Below are 25,405 nucleotides of genomic sequence, written 5' to 3'. Positions count from 1 at the left end.
TTTTTTTAATATAATTGTTTTAATTTCAGTATTTTTTATTTTTTACAACTCTATTTCTAGCATTTTTAAATAAACCTTTTTTAAAAAGGATAATAATAAGATATTTAAATTTTCACGAATTTAATGTTAGCTTACCACAGTGTTATTTTAATTTTTTTTTCTCTATACTCAATTCAGCACAGATAATAGTGTATTTTCAATTAAATTGCGACTGAAATAAAAGAAAAAAAATAAAGACCTATAAGATGCGGATATAGATCTACATATTTGTAGTACAAATTTGATGTACATCCTTATACTTTCAATTTTATAATATAAATCAGAATTAAAAAATATTATAGAAAATAATGCAATGCATATGCCCTCTTGAAAATAAATTTTTTACAAAGGAAATAAAAAATAACAAAGAAATCGTTAAACATCTTAAAAAATGCCCATTGTTCTTAAAAAATTTATATTATCATTACAGTCCATTTTATTTTCCTCATATAAATGATAGTATATATGGATTAACAGAAAAAATTAATGAAAATAGAGAAAAGAGTTTTATATTATATACAGAAATAGAAAATGTGCTATATGAATATTACAAGTTTTTCAATGATATAATATTAGATATACTTATAAAAAAAGATATAAATATAAATACATATGAATTATTTATAAAATTAAAATATGAAATATTATTAAAATGGTTTTTAAAATATGGTAGTGAAGGTTTATTGGTGAAAATACAAGATAATGAATCTTTAAAAAAAATTAAAAAAAAAATAAATTTGGAAAAATTAAATGATTCACATAATATAAGTTTAGAATATATAGAAAATTTTTTAAATTATTATATTGAAAATATAAATAATCAAATCGTAAAAGCACGAGGCCTATCGTTAATTTATAATGACGAATCAGACAAAAGAAATGGCGAACCATTCGATTTACCAAAGGGTTATATGCAACCCATTTTAAGCTTGAAATATATAACAAGTATTCATAATTATGAAATATGTAAAAGAATTGTAAATTTCATAAACACGGCTATATTTTTAGAAGATGTAAAAGAAGGCATGCTTCCATCTGAAAATAATGGAAAAGATTATACTAGAATATACAACAAAGATGAAATATTTAGCTTAGTTATTTATTTATCTATATATTTATGTTGTAAAACAAGTATTAAAAAAAGAATTAAAAATAATAATTTATTTGGTAAAAAAAAAGAAGAGGATTCATCTTTACATAAATCTATCCACTTTCTTTTGAAAAATATAAATAAACATGATATACAAAATATTAATATAGTATTTATCTTTTTATATTTTAACAAATCATTTTATGATCATTTTGAATCCTTAATTAATAACAGAGATATATTTTATAATCAGGAAAATATTCAAACAAATTTGTTTATAGAGTTAGGGGCCGGAAAGGGAAGTACAACTCGATGGGTTCATTTTATTATGAACAACTTAGTAAATATTTTAGAATTATATTTTAAGAAACTTTATCAAAGCTCTTTTGATTCTACTAAAAAAATATCCGATAATTCTGTTCAGACACCTGGAGTTTCAGATCCAACTGTCCAATCAACTGTCCAATCAACTTCCCAATTAAATAACACCAAACGATCCAGTAGAATCCATTCTCAAAATCACAAAAAAAATAAATGCAAAATTTTGATTATAGAAAGAGAAGCGTATAGAAATAAAAAAGAAAAAAAAGGAATTTTTATGGAAATGGAAAATGGTATTCAAAATATTATAAGAATAAAATCAGATGTTGGTGATTTTAATTTATTCCGGCTTATAAATTTTTTGAAAAATAAAAATCAAGAAAAAGAAACTCGATACATAGTTCCAGATATAATTCAATATTATTATTACAATGGTGTGTATAAAAGAATCAATAAACCTGAGTTTGTAGAAAATTCAAAATCTGAGAAAAATTTAAGCATGATAGATATTGGACAAAACGAACAAACAAAAGTTATTGACATAAAAAATGAAGAAACTATATCTATTACTAAAACACATTTCATACATTCAGACAATATTTTAATAAAAAATCTAAATTTTATAGAGCAGTATTTTGATGTCCATGTTCAAAAGTTATTATCATTTCTTTCACAAGGAAATAACAATATTTTCAGGTTTGAAAAAAAAAAAAAAAATATAATTCAATTTTTGTAAGAAAAATGTTTGACACAATATCGATGTAAAATATATTTTTTATCTGCTCTCATTTCAATATATGAATATTTTATTTCTGTTTATATTAACATTTATTTTATATATTCAAAATTATTTTTTCTTATATTATTAGGGTATATAATAATATGGAATTGTTTTGTGGGGATTTTAAATGTCAAAGCATTTCATTTTTAACAAAACATTTGTGTGGGAATGGGACAGATTTAGCTCTAAGGTTTGTCAAATAAATTATATAAAAATAAAAATAAAAAAATCGATTATATTTCCATATATTTTTTTTGTTAAATATTCTTTATTTTATCATTAATGCTGTATATACATCTACTATTTTATATATTTATCAGGATGTTAATAAATAATATTAAAAGCAATTCCACAGAAAATTATTTTATCATATCCACATGTTGTCATCATAAGTAAGTGCAAATAATGTAAAAGAAACAGTATACTCATTTGTGATTTTCTTTATATGTATTTTCTTTATTTGGGGATTTTAATGCAGATGTGAAATTGATAAAATTTTAGGGATCAAATATTTAAAAGACCTTAAAATTGATACAAAATATTTTCAGCATATTATTCATCATATATCGGGGTGAGATCAAAATAAAACTTTTTCTTTTTTTATTTTTACAATTTTAATTTTTTATTTTTACAACTTTAATTTTTTATTTTTACAATTTTAATTTTTTATTTTTTATAGATACGCTTCTTGCGCAAATAAAGAAAAAAGACGAGTTGGGAAAAAAATAAAATTACTAATCGATTTAATTCGGTAATTTTAAACTGAACTCATATTTCTGTATACATAAATTTATACTTGGATTTTTATTTCCATATTATTAACACACATTTGTTTTATTTTGTTACAGAATACGATATCTTATTTGCCAAGGGTTAAAGAATACCCATTTAATCAAATATGTAAATCAGTCTATTACCATAGAAAAACATGCTATCTTATTTTTTAACAACAATCAGTTGGATCTTAGAGGATTTAAATCGTATTAGTATTAAGCGGTAATTGCAAAATGGAAAGAAGTGAAGAAATTGCAAAAAGTGCAAATTGACTAGTTGGCGTCTTGGCGATATTTGCTAATATCAAGAGTGATTGTCTTTGAACATTTTTTATTTTTATTTTTATAAACACCAACAAGAGTTTGACTTTTACTGAAAAACTTATCTTTTAATGAAATAACAATAACTTGACTATTAATCGAATTAAGATATCGGGTTAGAGATGTTATTTTTATAGGATCCATATTTGCATCTACTTCATCAAGAATAATAAAAGAATTATTGATATATTTTTGGATAGAAAATATTAATGCTAATGCACTAATACTTTTTTCCCCACCACTGAGTTCAGATATTTCAAAATAACGTTTCATAGGGGGCATGTTATTATATTTAATTCCACAATAAAAAGGTTCATCATCTTTATTAAATTCATTATAATTACATAAATCCAAAAATGCTTGCCCTCCTACATGGTGTTTTGTATTATATGTCAAATTATTATATACATTATCTATAACATTTTTAATATAATTAAAACAATGTAAAAATTTATATGATCTCTTTTTTTGTAATATTCTAAAATTTCTTTCAAATAAATTACATTCTTTTCTTCCTTCATTTAAATTTGTATCAACTATTTTTAATTTTGTTAATAACTTATCATATTCTTTTTCAGCATTATTATTTACATTTTTTATTTTTAAAATTTTTTTTTTTTTTTCAATTTCTTCTTCTATCCTTTCTTTTTCTCTATTTATATCATTTTCACTTTCTAATCGTTTTAATTCTTCTGGAATCAAATCAAATGAAATATTTCCAAAATTAGAAACGTCATTTGATTTGTCTGATTTGTCTGATTTGTCTGATTCATCTATTGAACTTACATCACTATAGTTAGGGTATTCTAGCAGTTTACTTTTTCTTCTGGATTTGTTATGTATTTTCTTATTATTTGTTCGTTTCATTTTTTTGTTTAAGTTGTTTTCAAATGGATCCTCATGATAATCATTTTCTTTATCTTTTAACATAATGGCTGTTTCGAAAATATTTATATTATTTATATCACATTCATTTAATAAATCTTTAATAAATTGTCGATATATTTGCATTTTTTTTTTAGAGTTTTGTATTTTATTTTCAATATATTCATGCTTTTCAAAACTCGAATTAATATTTTCTCGTAATTCATTTAATTCTTGATTTATGGTATTAATATTTTTATGTATATATTTTTTAATATTTTCTAATTCTTCAATATTAATTTGAATTTCGTCCATTTTTTTATTAGTTTTATCTTCATCTGCTTTTAATCCTTCTAATTCATGTGTAGCATTTTCATTTTGTTTGTTTTCTTTTTTATTAAATGAATTCATTTCGTTTTTTTTATCCATTAATTCATTAATATCATCATTTAATTTTTTAATATTATTTTTAATTCGCATTATATTTTCATCAACCTTTTCTAATTCATTATTACCATGTTCAACAATTTCATAGACATTAGCTACATTTAATTTATTATTTAAAGATTCAAATGCTTTTTTTTGATAAGATGATAAACTATTTCTTTCCTGAATTAATTCTTCATCATAATTTGTTAATAGATTTCTTTTATTTTTTAATTCTCCATTTTGTATTTTTTCAATTTTATTTTCATATGTGCAAATAAGCATATTCTTAGCTTCAATTTCTTTTTCAAAAATATTTTTTTTTACAATTATACTTGAATATTTTTTTTTATTTAATTCATATTCATTAGTGTGTTTATTTATTAATTCATTTGTTTCAATTATATTTTTATTTAAATCATTAATCATATTTCTACATTCGTCTTTTTTATTTAAAAGTTTGTTATATATATTTATATTTAATTTATTGTTATTATATTTTTCTTGGTTTGAATATTTTGAACATATATCTATAATTAAATTATTATGTTTAGATATTATATGTCCATTTTGTGTAACCATGTTAACATTTATTTGTGGAAATTTTCTTTTAATTTGTTCAGCATCTTCAAAATTTTCAATAATAATAGTATCTTCCCCAATAATATAATCAAATAGTAACTTGTAATTTTCATCACATACTAAACAATTATTTGCAATAATAATGTTTTTTTTTTTAAATGTATTTATTACTTTATCTATTATACTTAAGTCAGAATATTGTTTATTTCCTGAATAATTATTTTGATGTTCTTCATGTAGATATTCATTTATATTTCCATTTATTCCTTTTTTTTTTTTTTTTTTTTCTATATTTTTTATAAAATTTTCAAAAGGAATAAAATCCATTCGATCCATTTTATTATTTTTAAGATATTGTATACATTTTGTACATGTTTCTAAATTTTTAACTAATAAAAAATTATTATATTTATGTATTATATTATTAATAGCAGTGTAATATGTTTGATTTGTAACTTGATATAAATTTGATATTTCATCATATATTTCACTATCCCCAAATATATTTTTTAAATTTTTAATAAGATCTTTTTTTTTATCAAAAAATAGCAATTCTTTTTTATGTATATTTAACACATTAATTTCTTCTTCTAAATTATCAATTTGTTTTTCTTTTTCTAAAATTTTTATATTCATTTCTTTTAAATTTATTTTGTTTTTTTCTATTTTATTTTTATCTTGTTCTATTAAATTATTTAATTTTTGTATCCTTTCAGATATTTCATTAAATGCAAATTTTTCTGATTCTAAATCGATTAATTCTTTTTGTTTTTTTCTGTTAATATTATCACACTCTTCTTGTAATTCTTTTATGTCTTTTTTTAAATTTGAACAAAGGCTTGTATAGTTGTTAATATTTATATTACTATTAGCACATAAATATAAATAATTTTCTTTACTTTTTTTATATTCATCTAAATTTTCTATAAATTGAATTATATTTAGATTATTTATGTATTCTTCATCATTGTTATATTTTTCAAAATTTAATTTTTTATTTCCCTTTACACATTTTTCGTCTTTAATTAAATTATCATAAATTTTTTTATTATTTTCTTTTATAAACTTTTTTATTTCTTCTGTTTGATTAAATATTTTTAAAAAAATTTTTAATTTATTTTTATATTCTTCTTCTAATTTTTTATTTTGTTCATTTAACCTTCCACTGAGATCATTAATAAATTTAGAACAATGTGTTTGCATAATTTGTTTTAGTTTTTCATTCGCCATAATTTGATTTAAATTATCCTGGCAATATTTTCTTTTTTCATGTATTTCATTTATTTCAATTTTTAATTCATTTAAAATTATTTTTTTATTTTTTATTTGTTCATCAATTTTTAAAAATTCTTTTTTTTTTTCAATTTTTTTTCTTTCTAAATCATTAGCTATATCTTTATTTTTATTTAAAACTTCTTGTTCAAATTCCATTTTTTGATCTTTAAAAATAGCTAACTGTTCTTTAAAAAATTCTTTTTTTTTTAAAAAATGATATAATCTAAATAAATATAAATTTTTTATATCATTATCATAACTTTCTTTAATTTTATTATGTTCTATATTTTCATTCATTTGCATTTTATGAATTTTTATTTCTTGTTCGATTTTTTTTTTTTCATTTAAAAAATTTTTACAAGCAATTTGTTTTTCTTTTAATCTTTCTTTAATGTCTTCATATATTTGTTCATATTCATTTGATCCACTTATATATTCAAAAAGTTTAGACAATTCTGTTGGTTTTTTATTTATTATTTCTTCAATATCCCCTTGAAAAATTAGACAAGTTTTGGTTTTGGTTTCAATTCTATTTCTTCTCAAAAAATTTGTATATTCATCTTGATTAACAAGCCTTTCATTAATATAAAAGTTACTAACACCTCTATAATTTAATGTTCTTTTTAATTCCACTGTTTCTTTACTATTGCTTTCAATTGTAAGTTTAACATAACATATTCTTTTTGATATATTTTCTATTTTTTCATTTTCTTTATGATATATCAATTTTCTTAAATTTTTTATTCTTAAATATTTATTATCAATACCTAAAACAAAACAAATACAATCCATGATATTTGATTTTCCTGATCCATTCGGTCCAATAATTGCTGTAAATTTTGAAAAAGGTCCAATGATATTTTCATTTTCATAACTTTTAAAATTACAAACTGTTAAATATTTTATAAAACATAACTCACTTTCTTTTGAAGTTATCATACTTGATGCAATGCTATTACTTAAATAATTATTTGGTAATGATAAATCATTTATTTTGGATATATTTGTATATTCATTATTATATTTTTTATTATACATCATACTATTTGAACCATTTACATTTTCTGATTGATTTTCTACACCCATTTCTATTCTACTTATTTCTTCTCCATTTTTTTCAACAAATGTTTTTGACATTTCTTTTTGATATTCATTGTTTAAACATTTTTTTTTTTCATTTTTTTGGCCCTCATTATTTGAAGCATCTGTACTATATCCTTCACTATTCTCATTTTTATTTTTATTTTTTTCAAAATTATTATTTTCTATTGTTTCAGATTGTGTATCTACATCGAGTTTGTTTTTCTTATTCATTTGTTTACTTTGTATATATGAATTTGCATTATTATAATTTATATCATCATTTTCATTTATGTTTTCATATGTTTTATTTGTTAAATTAAAATCATTCAAATAGTTATTATATTTTCCATGTTTAATGCTCATAATGTTACTCTGTGATAAATCGAGGGAAGGAGATACTGAAATATCTAAAAATTCATTATTTATAAAACTATTAAAATCTTGATCTAATACTTTTTCTGAATTTATTTTTAATCCATTTATTTTACTATTTTTATTTTCTTCTGTATCTACACTTCTTTCAGATTTATATTCTTCATCATTTCTTGAGGATTCATCAATTTTTTTTTTATTTTTTTTTGCCATTCTTTAGCATCTATATATTCTGTTGCTTAAACTCAAACATTACACACGAATGGGGTCTAAACAAACTATGAAAAATGTGCAATATAGAAATAGTATAATATAATACAATATGGAAATAGTATAATATAATGCAATATGGAAATAGTATAATATAATGCAATATGGAAATAGTATAATATAATGTAACATCTGTCAAAAAATACATAAAGACGATATTCTTTTCTTCTAATTTATCATTTATTTTGTTCTTTTTTCATTTTTTTTCAGTAAGCAAAAATAATTATGTATTATGATAATATATTTTTATCAGCTTCTATCAACATCTAAAATCGATTATAAATATGTAACTAGCGAAATCATGGATTATCTGTTTTGATGGAAATTCAAATTATAAATAGTTAATGAGGAATATGTTGAATGTACACGTGTGTACTCAATTTATGTAGAGTAAAAAAGTGGATTCAAAAATGGAAATCTGTGTTTAAATCATTTACTACCCTATATATATGTATGTATATATATATATATATATATATGACAATGCTTGGCAAGTTCGCTTATTTAATCTTTGAAAACCAAAAAATATATATATATGAATTATTAAAGCAAACTTAAATATATTTAAAGGATAAATAATGTCGATATTCCCATATTTTCGATATACATATATTTATGTACATGCATAATACACACCTGACTTATATAACATATATTATTACATTTGTATTTGAAGTAAATAATTATTTACAATTTAGTAAAAAGATAATTTTTAATTATAGTTTTTTTTGCACAAATTTGGTATTTATGCAAGGTTCAAAATAAAAAAGAAAAAAGAAATACAAACAATTAAATTCGCAATTATAATTGTTTTTCTAAGAATTATATTTTTCAAACTTGATATTTTTAATGATAAAATTATAAAAAAAAAAAAAGGAAAATCCATACAATAAATATGTATATATATTCTTCTTTTATTTGAGTATATCTTGACGCTTTAAAAAGGCTACTTAAAACATGAGTGTAAAAATATTTATATGTTGCATAATTTTACAAAATCAAAAAAATAAAAATTATTTCTTAATACAAATATGATTGTTTGCTGATATATAAATAATATGTAATATACTTATATGCTACACATTTTGAAAAAAAAATTAATTTGTTTCAAAACAAAAATTCGAATACTAGAGGGCATGCAGTAATATTGATAAGTATTCTTTGCTTTCCTCATAAAATAAAAAAAGCAAAATTCATTAATATATTTAATTTACATGCATTTATAATACATATATATATATATATGTATGTGTTTATATACAGCTCAATGTGTGCCTTTAAAATAGTATAAATTATTTTGACGAAAAATAAAATAATTTATGCAATTGTTAAGGAGTTATATTTAATGTATGTACAAATGAACAAAGGAAAAATATTTCAAACCCTAGTTAATAAATATACCTATTTATTATTTATGTTTATAAAAATGTATTTTTTTTTCTATAAAGGAAAATCCTTTGAGATATAAAAAAATAAAGCATCATTTTAATAGTAGACAAATTTTATGTTATCCATAAAAAGGGATTATCATCATTTTTACTGCTCTGCCTTTGTCAGGATTATTTTATTCATCCTTTATTTATCCTTTTTCATTATTAATATTACGATATATTATTAAATTGCCAATAATCTGTTATTGCCATATCATCATTATTTTTTCTTTTTTTTTTATCCTTTTGCAAAATTGTAGACAATAGTCCATAATTAAAGAGAAAGTGTGTAAAAACGTCTCAAACGGTTTCTAAAGTGATAATATTACACATATAAACTATTTTTTTGAAAATTAAAAGGGTTATATAATAGGAATTCTTATTAAAAGTGTTTTTATAAACTAAAACAAAAAAATATATTTTGTAAAATATATTATACGATATCTTTTTATATTTATTTCAAACTTTAGTATTCCATTTTTTTAAGCATTTTTATTATTAATTTGCTCATTATTTCGTAAAAACACACATATATGCGAAAAATAATCAATGGGTATAAAAAATGTCGATTAAATGAAAAATTGGAAAAGTAATGAAAAAAATATATTTATATATATTTGAATTTATAACACACATTTTGTAGAACAAAATTTATGAACGTTAAGAAATAAAATAAAAATATTCCACAAAAAAGGAAAAAAAATTTATGACTTTTAATAAAAAAAAAAAAAAAATGAGTAAAGTTATACATCAAATATTTGACGATTATAATAAGTCAAGAATACAGTTTACGCAAAGCGTCTCTGATTTATGCTTAAAACCACATAATATTGAAATATTAATAAATACAGATATAATAAATTTACTTCGTCCATTAATATTGGATAAAGTTCCTATAGTTCAACAAAATGCAACAGTAATACTAGCAAAACTAGCTAGCTATTCTGAAGAAGTAGCTTTGACAATTTTACAAAATGATGTATTACCACATTTAATATATTGCTTAAAACATGAAAATAAAAATTATCGAAAAAATTGTGCATATACACTAAAATGCTTGGCTAATCATAATTCAAAGCTAGCTAATATTGTTGCTGAAGGAAATTGTATCGATTATTTAATGGATTGTTTAGATGAATATGATTTAAGAGTAAAACAATCATGTATTAATGCATTATGTGCAATCATAAAAAATGATCTAGAATTGTCTAATAATGTTGTTGATAAAGGTATTATACCTTTGTTAATATTATGTTTACAAGAAAAAGATAATAATTTAATAAAGAGCTCTTTAAATATGTTATCTGAACTATGTAAACAATCTGATGAAATTGCAAAAAATGTTGTTGATAATAATGTATTACCAAATTTAATAAAATTTTTGGATAATAATGATAACTATATAAAAAAAAATGCATGCAACTGTTTATCACAAATAGCTAAACATAAAGAAGAGTTAACTGAATTAATGATTGAAAATGATATATTTCCTAAAATTCTTTATTTATTAAAAGATAATGATGATATAGTTAAAAAAAATTGTGCAAATTGTTTAAAAGAAATGAGTAAACATAATGAAGATATTTGCAAAATTATTGTACGTGCAGGTGCTTTACCTCTTTTATGTGAATGTATAGAACAATCATCAAAAGATACTATAAAATTACCAGCAATATTATGTCTTGGTTTTATATCATCATTTTCAGAATCACTAAGTTTAAATATTATTCTATCTAATACTATACCTATTTTAAAAAAATCAATGATTGAAGAAACAGAAGATTATATAAAAAGTGCGTGTGTTTGGGCTGTTGGAAATATCGGAAAACATTCCACTGAGCATGCCAAAAAACTTGCTGATGAAAATATATTAATTATTTTAGTTAACTTATATAATTCAAATGAATCGTCTGATGATTTAAAAAAAAAAGTGAAAATAGCATTAAAAGGTATAATACAAAAAGTTACAGATCTTGAGGCTTTACATCCTGTATTTCTAAAATCGCCTTTAAAACTTGCTAAATATTCTATTTTCCAATTTTCAAAAATATTACCAAAAAATCCATCCTATAAAAAATCATTTATTAAGTCAGGATGCTTAAAATATTTACAAGTAAAATAAAACAAATCGCTAGTTGTAATTTCTCAAATAAAAATAGAATAATTCAACCATGTTTTTCTCAAAAATACATGTATATCTATATCTTAGTTTATATCCATTATTTACACAATGGAAATTTATTATATATAACCAAATCGTAGGTTAATCTTTATGACTATTGTATTTCAAATTTTTATTTTAAATAAATAATATATATATATATATATGCTTCATGTGAGAATATTAAAAAATTGCTTTTTTCTTTTATTTAGGAAATAAAAAATTGCGAAGATTCCAAGAAATTCGAATTAGAAATAAGTAGCATTAACAACTCTTTTCCTGAAGATATAATAAATTATTACACACCTGGATATTCTGAAACATTGATTAAAAAAATCGATGAAGTTGAAAAAAACGAATAATAAAACAAGAAAGTAATAATAAGTTAGCAAAAAATTAAAAGGCAAATTATTTATATATTTTCCAATGTTGTAAAACATTCCCAATATATTATTGTGCTTTATTTTTGTTTCGTAACTCTTTATATTTTATTTAGTGTTTTGCTATTTATGCATTTTTTTTTTCGTTGCCTTTTAATCTAATTAAATAAACTTTCAATTTAACAATTAAAAAAAAATGTCAGCTATTTCTTACTATAAGAAAAAGCATATACACTATGCATAACATGTATCGGAAAAAAACTTGACAACGATACAAAAAATTGTTTATATATTTTCAAAAAAATAATGGCTAGCTAATTTATTATTCGAAAAAAAAAATAAAAAAATATCAGGGATCCTATTCGCTTAAAAAAACATATATATATAATAAAATAATTTATATAATTAAATTTTTCGAAAAAAGTGTTGTTTTTCGTTTTTATAATAACTAGGATAAATTAAAAAAATAAATAAAAAAAGGAGAAACCATATATTTATATAGATATGCATGTATTTAACTACTACTATATTGATGAAATGCCTATTGAATATCAAAAGGAGGAATTGCGAGTTATATAATCACATGTACAAATCATGTCGTTTTTATTGTACTAGCGAAAAACGAAAAATAGGAAAATTTTTGGAAGGGAATAAATTAATAACTAAAAATTTGCTTATAGAACATGAAAATGATATAATAAATGTTTTAAAAGATTCAAGAAGAACAAAAAATGAAATAAATGTTCAAAATGTGATAAGGTTACTTCAAGCATATAGTAAAAATAAATATAAAAATGATGCAATTTCAGATTTGATAATTAAATATATTAAGCATAATGTTGAGGATATATCACTTATAAGATTATGTGTGTGCACAAATTATTTAATAAATTTAAAAGTAAAAAATAATCAAACTTTTGATTATGTAATAATTAATTCATTTATTAAAAAATTAAAAAATGATGAACATATAGATTTATATGGAATATGTCTTATACTAAAATATATAATACATAAAAAAATACAAAATCGAGAACTTATATATATGTTATGCGAATTAACAAAATCGAAAATAAAAATTAATTGTAATTCATATGATTTGTATAATTTAATATTGTCATTTTTATCTATACAAAATGAAAGATTTATAAAAAATTGTTCATTTTATAATGATATTACACAAATTAATCAACAAAACGATATTTCTAAACAAGTATACGACAATGGAAAAATAAATATAAGTACTATATCATATAATAATGAAGAAAATATATTTCAAGACAAATTTCATATAAATAATGCTAAAAATTTAAGCCCAAATTTTAATGAAGTAGAAAAATTAATGGAAAGTAATATTTATAATTTATTATATTATTATATAAACTTTGAAAATGTAAAGACTAGTGAAATAATTTTAATAATAAACCAGTTGTCTATCATAAGGTCGAGTTGTTTTTTTCACAAAATGAATTTGAGCAAAAAAGAAAAAACAAATATATATGAAAAATATTTAAAAAAAATTAATTTTAATGAAAATATTGAAGCAAAGTTAATAGCTTTGTTATTATTTACTATCCAAAGAATTATTACATCGGGTGAAGTTTCGATAGAAACTGTATATGAAACATTAGTGGGATGTTATAATCATTTTCAACTATTTACTATAAAAACAAAAGACCATGCGCAATTATTAATAAATGATAAATATAGAAATGAACCAAAGTATAAAGACAAAAACAATTGGATTAAACAATTAGAAAATGTGAAAAAAAGTGAAGTTAATCCAAAGGAACTAACTCGAAAAAATGAAATGAAAAATGACAATTTCAATAACACAAACAATATGAGAGCACATTTTACCATTCAAGAAATAGGAATGATTTTTCAGTTTTATGATTGTTTTGTTAATATTAAAAAAAAAAAAAATTCAGGAAATATTTATACTAATGAATATACAAATACAATAATTATGAATAATAAATTTTTAAAAGAAAGTAAACCTGATAAAACTAAACAAATAATAGACACCTATGAAATAAAAAATATTATGAGTGAAGTGGAAAATAAAAGTGAAAATTTTTTTTTTAATATTCTAAACAATTTGAAGTCATGTATAAATACTCTAAAAAAATGTTTATATTTTTATTCATTATATAATAATGATGAAGTAAAAAAAATGAATACCCTTGATTTTTGTACAATATTTAAAGGATTTTGTAAAATATATGATGATACACTATTAGACAAAAATATATTAAAATTTTTTGAAAATTTTTTAAATATAAATCAAAACAAATTTACAATTAATGAAATAAAGTCTATACTTACGTTACTTTTTGAAAAAAGAAATTCTGATTTGTTTGAAAATTTATGCAATACAACTAAAATTAAATTTTTAAATACAATACAAAATATGTTAATTAAATGTGTTTTAAGGCTAAATGAAAAAGAAATATATCAAGAACGAATAAAAATAAAACAAAAACAAAATGAACAAACTATAGAAGAATATATCATGTGTTTTTATTACTTATCATTCATGAATTTTAATGCAAATACGTACATGCTGTTAAATAACTATATTATGAAAAATGTTAGAAAAAATGCTTTTAAAAAAAATATTCCTTATATTATTATAAGCAAATTTAATTATCACAAATTAGAAACAAAGTCTTTAAAGGTACATCAAACAATAAACCATGAAGAATACGCAAAATGGAAGGAAAATAAACAAAAAAACTTAAAGTCAGAGGAAGATACACATAGTAGAGTAGATAATAAAAATATATTAACTAATAATTTGAATGGATATAAGGATTTATTTCCTATAAATAATATAAAATATGTTGAAAAGGAAAATGGAAATAATAATAACTATTATAAATATAATTATGCAAATAATGATATTGATAGGATACATATTTTATACAAGTTAATTACCAAGCATTTTGATCAATGTAAAATATATTATATACTTAATTCTGTTTATGTTTTAACAAAATTTGTAAAAGAGAAGAAAAATAATTCAAATTCGTTAATACTTTTTTCGAATTTTAATTTAAATAATATATTTGACAAATTGCATAATAGATTATATTCCAATTTCCAGAGTAACCCAAAATTAGCGAAAATAAATTATGACTATTTTATAAATTTTGTAAAATATAATTATTGTCTTTCATTTTTTAATTATTATATAAATCTTAATCATTTACTAAAAAAAAACATACACTATTGGTATACAGGATTTGTTCATAATTTTTATACCCCATTTAATACTTATCTTATGACTAACTTTTTATTAAACTATGAGCATTCTTTGATAAATAAAAATTATTCTTTATCTTTGACTCCACAAAATATTTTACCAAACATAAAAGAAGTAACAAGTATATTAAATACAATTAAGAACGAAAAGACAGAACTTCTTTACAATTTTATGAACTATATAAATTTGTATTACAATATTTTAACTATAAACGATATTATATATATAATTAAATCTTTAAAATTTTTAACACCCGAAATAAATCATAAGGATACAATAACTATATTGGGCAAATTATTAAAAATTAAACTAAGTGAACAAATAAAAATATCCACAATCTCAGAATTATTAATTGAATATATTAAGTTTTTATACCATTTAGAATTATATAAAAGCGATTTTTTTCAAAAATATAATCATTTAATAGCTAATCATCTCATCATTATATTTAAAGCTATTTTAAAAAATATTATGAACAGTTCAGAAAATAATTATATAGGAATGTTGCAACTTTCGATTATGTACATAACTTATTTTATTAAAAATCCGGAATACATTTTGAATTCTCTATATTTGAATCAATTGCAAAAAATAAATTATTTTATTAATCTATCTCTTATGGATTTGGACAAATATAGCCAATCATGCACCTTTCAGGTAAAAAAAATAAAACTTAAAAACTACCTTACATTATCATGTAAAAAAGAAGGAAAAATGTGCACACATAATAGAATAACTATTGATTATATATCAAAAGTATATGTACTCATATGCGTATATTATATATTATATTTTGTATCTTTTGAAAAATTATTATATATGAAATAATGATTCAATATTATGGACAAAATTACATTATTCTGCTATTTTTTCAGCTACAAATTTTAAAAGTCCTTCAAAATATTACCAAAAAATTGGATAAAAAAATTATGAATGAGTACAGAATTTATAACACCCCATACACAGTTGATATATTTATTAAATAATCAAAAAAAGGGTTTACACAAAAAAAGAAAGAGAATAAGATAAAAACGGCGTCGTTGTCTGAACAATGTGTGCGCATATATTATTTATAATAATTACTATCTTGTTATTTTTAATTAAGTTGCATAATTTTTTATAAAGGATATTTTGTTTATTTCAATTGGTATGGTATATATGATATTTATATAATAAAGTGTGTATTACTGATAATTATAAAATGAAATTATAATTTTTGTTATGAAAGCACTAATGATATATGGCATGAAAAATATATTTTTACAAATTTCAATGGCTATTATTTTTTTATTGTTCCATTAGTTATATTAATTCACCTTCTTTGTAAGCACGTCGTTTCCTTTTGAAGGGTAATATTTTTTGTCATCCTTTTTTCACTTTTTTTGACATTCACCATTCTTATTTTAATTATAAATACAAAATCGAGATAAATTTTATTTATTTATTTATTTATATTTTTTTTGTTTTTTTTTACTTTTATTTTTTTTTTTGATTTGTGACGTATTCGATTTGTTTTTTGAACTATTGGATGAACTAGAGCGCGAATCGCTATATTTATAACTGCCGTCTTTTTCATTTCTTTCTTTACTAACTCTGTTATTGTTATTTTTTGAAGTTATTTCATGTTCATGTTTTATTGATATAGTTTTTCCATCGATTTGGCCCCCGTCCATATACTCTATTGCAGTTTTTGCATCATTGGGGTTTTCAAATTCGATTTTAGCATAAACTAAATTATCATTTTCTTCTTTGCTTAAATTATCATCATTTAATACGTAATTTATATCAATTAATTTTCCAAAATTCATAAATATTTCTTTCAAATGTTCTACACTTGTGTTCTTCGTTAAGTTATAAACATATAAACAATTGTCAATCATATTCTCTTTTCTTTGAATGGAAACTTGTAAATTAAAAGGTTTCTAGAAAAATTAAACAAAACAAAGCTCTCTATTTATAAAATAAAAAAATATCAATATCTTTGCAAAGTCTCTTAAATGCATAAATACGCAAATTTTTCTTTTTTTTTTCTTTTTTTTTTCTTTTTTTTTCTTTTTTTTTCTTTTTTCTTCCCTTTTTTCTATATAGCTACAATTTTAAATACTTTTGACCCTTTAGGTATGTTTACAAAATAAAATTAACATACATGGGATATATTTTTGTTTATTTTATACGAGATATATATGTGCTTATTTTTTACAACAAATGACAGCTCTCTATATAATTATTTAAATTTATTAATTTTTTAATAAAATAACACAATAGTCATTCATTATTATTGTTACTATTTTTTTTTTGTAAATTTACACGCATATATAGTAAAAGGGAAAATATATGAAAAACTCATTGAATGCTGCAAAACATGAAATTATATACAAACAATAAATTATATTTATTGGGTTATATTAAATATCATTTTATTACGATGCATATATAGTCTTATTATTTTGGCGATATATTTTATGTACCCCCCCCATTAGACTTTCAAAAAGTGAGTTATAATGCTCAGAGGAAATAAGCCAAGTTTACACAAAAAAACATTTTAATATATTCAAGGATTAAATTAAAAACAATTAAAAAAATAAACAGATTTGGTGAAAAAAATATCATAAAAGAAAAAAACTCATACATATGCAATGTTCCATGCACAAAAATTTTTACAAAAAAAAAAAAATTATATATTTTCAATAAACTTTATAATCCATATCGGCTTACAATTAATTTATTTAACAAACAAAATTATCAAATATGTAGAGAGTTACATAAATATGTATTAATGTATAGGAGGGTAAATAAATTAGTTCAATGCACAAATATTTATAAAAAAAAAAAAATAGTAAAATATATTAGACAAATGATTAGAAAATTTTACATCCATGGATTTGTATTGTAGCAAAATATTGGGGATTATATCAGCAGCTTGCTACTATTTTTTTTTTTTTGTTTTTGTTTTTGTTTTTGTTTTTCAGCTAAATTTGTGTAAATCCTCTAAACATTCTTTTCATTTAATCTTTTTGAATTCCATCGAATTATTTATTGCTTTTTCTATAACTACACTTTTCTTTGTCACTTTTTTATACAAACATAATTGCACACAAAAAACAAAAAAAATAAAATCATCTGCAAAGGCATTAAATTTGTGTATAGTTGGAATGCGAAGCAAAAGCGCAAATATATCATCTGTTATCACATTTAAAAATAATGGAACAATATAAATAAGTGGTAAATTGGGTACAGTTTTTGTCAAATAATTTGCTATAATGTTTTGACACATTAACATAAAGTTAATAATATATGAACATTCTCCAATTGTTAATATAAAAAACAAATAAAAAGAATCATATTTTTTATATAATATATTATATATAAAGAATAAAGGAATAATTAAAATTATAATGCTTTGAATTTTTTTTTTTATAATTATTTCTATACTATTAAATACATTATATTTCCTCTTTATTATATAATTCTCGTTAATAATTATATATGGATAATCTTGTAACAGTTTAATTTCATAATTTCTGATAAAATTCCACAAACAAATTACAATGTCTATTAAATAAAATATCATAATTATTTTGCTATTATTATTTTCATAATTATTATTTAAATATAATAAAATAAAGACAGAACATATAATTTTCAATAATATTGTATCAGTAAAAGATAAATATAAAGAAATTAAAATATTCCAACTTTTTATATCATATAAAAAAACTATTATATTTATTATAACTATTATTATAATAATCATCATCCAAATTATATAAACATATATGGAAATATTTTCAAATAAATATATAGACAAACTATCAATATCATAAGAAATCATCTTGTATTTTTTTTTTAAATATTTTATATTAAACATTATTATATTCAGTAAACTATAATGTCTATAACTTATTGGTTCATATTCTATTCTAATACTATAAAATGATAAATTGTTATTTTTTTCTTTATTACTTTTAGCATGATTTATGAATATATATTCATTATTAAATTCTATATCATCATTAAAATGTATTGGAAAAAAATATTTATGCATTGACGTATCTAAAAAAATATTTGAGAAAATACCAATCTTATTGATATTTATATCATTATATTCTATTATAGGCCCAAATTTTATTTTCTTAGGAATATGCAACAATACTTTATTATATTTTTTTTTATCATCAATTTTGATTTCTTCTTTTTCTTCATCCCCTTTTTGTTTTAATTCCACTGATACTTTATCGTCATCAACTAGCCATTTCCACAAATACTTTTTATTTTTTTTTATTTTAGTGATATAATCATATTGAAGTTCCTTAATTTCTGCTATCAATTTGGTAACGCACCCATGTCTATATAACTTCCCATTTAAATATGTTATAATGTGTAAATAAATATTTTGATTTTTATTAATTAATGTTTTAGGTAATACTATATCAACATATGAATATTTTTTATTTAAAGAAAATGGCCATATATTACTGAAATAGTTACTATTATTTTGGGTTTTATTTTTTTTTATGTTTTGCTTAACTATATTTCTATCATTTTTTTGCACTTGCACATCGTCCCAGTTATATTTAACATTGCTAAAGTTATATATATTGATAAAGTTTTTATCTTTGTTAATATATTTTCCATTTATATATTTATTTAAATCAATATGCTCTATCAATGATAAATAAAAATGGTAATCTAATTTATCATTTTTCTGTATTTCATTTTTGAATGGTTCATAGATATAACCTTGGCTTAGTGTATCCCCATTTTTATTACTTATATATTTATTTTTAGTTTCTGAATAATAATATATTGGCGTTTTTATATGTTCATATAACCCATAAAAGCAATACAATAAACAATAAAGAATTATTCCTATTATAAATTTAACCATTATTTTAAAGCGATTTCTTATATGTATTTGTCTCATATATCTTTTTTATTCGATATATTTTATTTATTATGCCTTGGGGTGTTATATTTTTTCCCCTGCATTCTAAAATGTATAACGATTTAAATATTACTTGTTGATATACATTTGTGTGATTTTCTAGTTTATATACTAAAATTACAAATTTTTCATAATTACAAAAAATAGGGTATAAAATGAAAAGTTATGATTCGTTCATAAAAAATATTCACAAAAACACATACTGCAAATAATTAAAAAAAATTAATAAAAAAATATATGGTAAATAACCAAATAAGATACAACACATTTTATAATAAAAAGGGAAAATATAATAATGTAACTGTTATTTTTATTATATGAAAAAAATACAATAATATGAATTTTTTACATTGGCCCTAATTAATATTTTATTAATATATTATGCACATGTATTTTTTTTTTCACACTAATATATTTTATGCCTTTTCTTTCAATTACTATTATTTTGTTTCTTTGTTATTTAATTTTCTTTTTCTCTATTTTTAATTAGTATAATATAAATATATTCCTTTACACCCATATACTTATTTTTTTTTTCACTTAAGACATTTTGATTATTATGAATATATCCATTGTGGATTGGAATAATATAAATATTATTTTATTTGTACATATTTATTTTTGATATTTTCCGGTTTTGTTAATTGAAATAAAGGTAAAATGTAATGTTCCTTTTTTTTCACACGGAATAAACACATTTTCGCGTATTTTAAATATGTACATTACATATAATAGCTAGCTATATATTTTTGTTATTAAAGCACATTGCATGTTCATAAATTATTCATTATAATTATTGCTGTTAATACTTTTTTGATATTTTATTTATTGTTATTTTGATTTTACGTCTTCAATCTATTTATTTAATCAGCTTCAATTTTAAAATAATCATTACTCTCGTCTTTTTTACATTCATTATACATCACACTTTGAATTTAAAAAAAAAAACAAAAAAAAACATATCTATATATAGAGACAATTAAATATTCATTAATAATACTTTTCATTCATAAAAAAACGATTTCCATGTATTATCACAACGATTACTATAAATATTATCAATAACTGGGTAGTATTGTATTGATATATTCACGCGCATGTTCTTGTTTAACTTATTTATGAGTTTATAGTTATATATATTTTTTGAGAATCATGGAAATGAAAGAAAATAATAATAATTTAGAAAAGGAAACAAATTTTGAAATAAACAATATAAATAGAATTATTTTAGATATATTATGTACAGAAGCAATAAGAAAAATTAAATTTATTCTTCATGTATTAAAAGAAACACTAAAAAAAAAAACGAATATCTTACATGTGTATATAACCAATAATATTGATCATTTGTCCACTGAAAAAAAAAGAAAGCAAATGTAAATTCATGTTCCTAATCATTTTTATATGTGTAATGTGGTTGTGCATGTACACACTCAAAATATATAGTGGTGTTTAAAAAAAATTAAAATTATAAATAAACATTAAAATATATCCTCACACATTTTTACCTTATTAATATTTTTAAAAACACAAATAAAAAACTGCTTTTAGATTTAACTCGTTTCAAGATCAAATTGAGTTATGCGAAAATGAAAACGACTATAATAACATAAAAGACAAAATCCAAGAATATATTAATTCTATAAGCGAAACAAATGAAATATTATGTCAAAATTCCCCTATGGATAGAAACATAAAGGTTATACATATAAAAATATATATATATATGGATATACACACAACACATGTTATATTTATATTTATTTGGAGCATATATAAGATAATGTTGTTTTTCTATTTCATTTCACTTCAATAATTTAAAGCCATTTATTTTGTCTAAAATCATTGTTTCAAGTGTTATACTATTATAACAATTTAATTATGTCCGAAAAATATCCATAACATTTTTATCACGTATATATATTATTTTCATTTTTGTTAACTTTTTATACAGGAAAATAGAGACAAAATAATAGAAGATGGCCATCTACTTTTAAAAATTTTTAAGAAAATTAAAAAGCTAGATTTTATATCCGTTTTGAATGAACTCAGCATATTTAAGAATGATGAAAACCTTCTCGTAAATGTAATACACAAAAAAATAAAATTTAAATAATTAATAAAAGATAAACCTTAAGCGCCACAAGATTGAACAATATATTAATATGAAAAAAGAGAATGCTGTGTGTATAATTTTATTAAAAAAAAAAAAATAATTGTAATATTAACAACATTTCCTTCCCACTCGTTTATGCAGTTAAATCAAAATGTATACCACAAAAAGCAAATCATTAATATTTTAAAAAAACAAATAGAGGAGTTAATAGAAAATACAAACAATAAAAAAATAAGAATTTACGAGAAAATAGAACAAGTAGAAAAAAAAAAAAAAATATTTTTTGTAAAGTCTATGCTTTATTATATATATAAAAAAGAATGGATTCAGGCAAATGTATCAAATTTCAATATGGATATAAAATTTAAGCATGATTTAACTCAAACATCAAAAGAAAATATGGAAAATGAATTGAAGACATATTATGATATTAATGAATACATTAAAATGTTTCTTAACAAAAGGAATGATAATGTTAGTACACAAATGAGATATTCATTATATTTTTTTAAATTATTTTTTTTTTTTTATTTCCCTAATCCTCAATATTACACTATAATTGTATTCATTTAGTTATATATATGAGAAATGGAACAAACAAATGTGCATTTACCATTTTTTTTTCAAGTTTTAAAATTTTCAAAAAAAATTTCATATTTAATCTTTTTTTTTTTTGAAGTTGCAAAATATCCATGATAGCTTGGTAGAATATTATGAAAAGGAAAAAATAAAAAAAATAAAAGAGTTAGAAGAAATAAAAAAAAAGGTGGATATTTCCATTTTGATTATTCAACAAAAAAGAGAAATAATTGTAAGAAAAAAAGACGTTAAACATTATTTATATATGTATGTATGCATGTATGTGTGTTACAAATATGGCTCTATATTTTTTAATCTTAGCTTAAATACGAGCAAGCAAACAAAGCACAAATAGAGGATGAAAAAGTAAAATTAAGAAACGAAATTGAAAAGAAAGAATATTTAAAAACTTATAATGAATGTGTTTTGTTTTTACAAGATATAGGACGAAATAAAATAAGGGATTATGAAGAAAAGAGAAAAAAAAAAATGAAAAAAATGCAAAAAAAAAAAAAAATATTACCAGTTATATAATGTGATATAATAGTATGTACTACATTTTTTATAATTTTTTTAATAAACTTTTTAAATGCATTTTTTATAAATTTTAAGTTGTCATTTGCACACATTAATAATATGCCTTATTATGGTTGCAATAAGTAGATTATATTAAAGGTGAAACAAACATGAATTTGAATATATTTGACGATACATTTTAACATTCCATAAAATCGAAATCAAGATATTAAATAGACGTAATTAAAGTAAAGAGAAAGCATGCCCATATACATTATTTTATATGATTCTGATTTGGGAAACATGTCAAATATGTATAATTTTTTTTTTTTTTTTTTTTCTTTATTTATGGAATTAATTGAATAAACACATTTTATAGGATGATTATTTTTTACTGTTCTTATATGAGAAATTTCACTTTTCCATTTATCAGTTTCATTTATTTTTTTATCGTCAAAATCATTATTTTTTTTCATTTTTTTTTTTTCCATATCAATTAATATATTTTCTGTATAGGTTCGCTTTCTGTATGATGGTGATTTATTATAATTAATAAAATTATTTCCATAGTAAATTATATCATCATTCTTTATGATCTCTTCTTTTTGTTCACTCCTGTTACTATAAAGGGAACTAATATTATTGTTTACTTTGTTTGTTTCATTATTTACATTCATATCATTTATTTCTGGTACTTCCCGCTCGCTTTTAGATCGTTTTTTTTTTGAAAAAATGAAAAAATTATCAATATAATTTAAATGCTCAAAAAAATTAACAAAAAAAGAATATTGAAAATGTATGTTCATAATGTTTTTTAAAAATAAATCATCACACATTTCCTTTTGAATAAAAGAGTCTATATAAATTTGCTTGGGTGTAAAAGAGGATGTGAAATTATTTGTATTTCCTAAGTTGTTTATATTGGTTTTATTATTAAGTGTTAAATTTGTTGTAAAATGTGATATTCCTTGTATAAAGGAATTAAGCTTAAGTTTATCTTTTAAAAAAAAAAAAGCCAAATTAATAATTATTAAATTATATTTTTTATCTTTATTTAATTTAAATAACAAATTGGATAAATGCATTTCATTATCAACATATTTTATATGCATATTTTTTAAGATATGTTTTAACTCCCCCATTGTTATATGTGAATTTCTGTTTATATTAAAATAATTTATTTCTTTTATATTTCCCCTTTTGTAATTTTTAACTTTTTTAACATTCCAAATAAATTTATTTCCACCATTATCATCATTTTTGCGCACATTATTATTATTGCTATTATCATTGCTACTATTATTATTATTATTATTGGTATTATTTATATAATTGCTAGCTTTTGTTTTTTCCTCAATTAAAACATTTAAAAAGTCTAAAATAAAATTATAGTTTGGTGGGAATGTGTCTATTAATATTTTATTTCCCAAGTAAAGTATTGTTTCTTTCCCTCGCCATTTCCCTTTTTCCTTTTTTTTTAAAACTTTAATTATTATGTCTAAAACTATAAATGTATTTATTGTAGATAGAGTAAAACTGTCAAATAAAAAGCATTCCATTTTTTTTCATCAATTGGATATACTATATGCGTTTTTTTTTCCATCCTTTTCCTCCACAAAATATTTTACTAAATTTTAGTTTTGTTTCAAAATTTCAAACAAGTTGACAGATATGAAATTTGCTTATTCTGTACGCATCCATCGCATTTCATTTGTTGTGTACATACAAAGAAAATGAAAATGCTGGAAAGTTGAAAATGTTGAAAAAATGAATAATAAGCAATCAAATTAAAAGCGTTAATTTTTTAAAACAA

General features: G+C 20.4%; 8 protein-coding genes across 8 annotated transcripts; 4 read left to right on the top strand and 4 right to left on the bottom strand.

The window, feature by feature from the left end:
- Window positions 1-347: 347 nt before the first annotated feature.
- PBANKA_0917700 (methyltransferase, putative) lies at window positions 348-3,218 on the top strand (the record flags this gene model as incomplete). The annotated part of the gene is made up of 6 exons (XM_034564764.1): window positions 348-2,146; window positions 2,320-2,421; window positions 2,552-2,623; window positions 2,710-2,802; window positions 2,911-2,982; window positions 3,080-3,218. 6 exons carry the CDS (start codon window positions 348-350, stop codon window positions 3,216-3,218), a joined length of 2,277 nt encoding a protein of 758 aa, XP_034421528.1.
- Window positions 3,219-3,277: 59 nt separating this feature from the next.
- On the bottom strand, window positions 3,278-8,140 carry PBANKA_0917500 (structural maintenance of chromosomes protein 1, putative; the record flags this gene model as incomplete). The annotated part of the gene is made up of 1 exon (XM_034564762.1): window positions 3,278-8,140. One exon carries the CDS (start codon window positions 8,138-8,140, stop codon window positions 3,278-3,280), a length of 4,863 nt encoding a protein of 1,620 aa, XP_034421527.1.
- A 2,220-nt stretch (window positions 8,141-10,360) lies between these two features.
- PBANKA_0917400 (armadillo repeat protein PF16) lies at window positions 10,361-12,150 on the top strand (the record flags this gene model as incomplete). Its single annotated transcript, XM_034564761.1, has 2 exons — window positions 10,361-11,740; window positions 12,001-12,150. 2 exons carry the CDS (start codon window positions 10,361-10,363, stop codon window positions 12,148-12,150), a joined length of 1,530 nt encoding a protein of 509 aa, XP_034421526.1.
- Window positions 12,151-12,676: 526 nt separating this feature from the next.
- PBANKA_0917300 (conserved Plasmodium protein, unknown function) lies at window positions 12,677-16,422 on the top strand (the record flags this gene model as incomplete). The annotated part of the gene is made up of 2 exons (XM_034564760.1): window positions 12,677-16,093; window positions 16,312-16,422. 2 exons carry the CDS (start codon window positions 12,677-12,679, stop codon window positions 16,420-16,422), a joined length of 3,528 nt encoding a protein of 1,175 aa, XP_034421525.1.
- A 459-nt stretch (window positions 16,423-16,881) lies between these two features.
- Window positions 16,882-17,316, bottom strand: PBANKA_0917200 (RNA-binding protein s1, putative; the record flags this gene model as incomplete). Its single annotated transcript, XM_034564759.1, has 1 exon — window positions 16,882-17,316. The coding sequence occupies one exon, from the start codon at window positions 17,314-17,316 to the stop codon at window positions 16,882-16,884; it is 435 nt and encodes a 144-aa protein (XP_034421524.1).
- A 1,121-nt stretch (window positions 17,317-18,437) lies between these two features.
- Window positions 18,438-20,324, bottom strand: PBANKA_0917100 (serpentine receptor, putative; the record flags this gene model as incomplete). Its single annotated transcript, XM_034564758.1, has 1 exon — window positions 18,438-20,324. One exon carries the CDS (start codon window positions 20,322-20,324, stop codon window positions 18,438-18,440), a length of 1,887 nt encoding a protein of 628 aa, XP_034421523.1.
- A 1,209-nt stretch (window positions 20,325-21,533) lies between these two features.
- Window positions 21,534-23,610, top strand: PBANKA_0917000 (conserved Plasmodium protein, unknown function; the record flags this gene model as incomplete). The annotated part of the gene is made up of 6 exons (XM_034564757.1): window positions 21,534-21,757; window positions 21,933-22,080; window positions 22,336-22,467; window positions 22,639-22,971; window positions 23,177-23,308; window positions 23,398-23,610. 6 exons carry the CDS (start codon window positions 21,534-21,536, stop codon window positions 23,608-23,610), a joined length of 1,182 nt encoding a protein of 393 aa, XP_034421522.1.
- Window positions 23,611-23,813: 203 nt separating this feature from the next.
- PBANKA_0916900 (conserved Plasmodium protein, unknown function) lies at window positions 23,814-25,151 on the bottom strand (the record flags this gene model as incomplete). The annotated part of the gene is made up of 1 exon (XM_034564756.1): window positions 23,814-25,151. One exon carries the CDS (start codon window positions 25,149-25,151, stop codon window positions 23,814-23,816), a length of 1,338 nt encoding a protein of 445 aa, XP_034421521.1.
- Between the last annotated feature and the right edge of the window lie 254 nt (window positions 25,152-25,405).

This window comes from Plasmodium berghei, assembly GCF_900002375.2.
Source record: "Plasmodium berghei ANKA genome assembly, chromosome: 9".
Taxonomy (NCBI): domain Eukaryota; phylum Apicomplexa; class Aconoidasida; order Haemosporida; family Plasmodiidae; genus Plasmodium; species Plasmodium berghei.
Note: the sequence above shows the minus strand (reverse complement) of the source record. Positions and strands in the feature narration are given on the sequence as shown.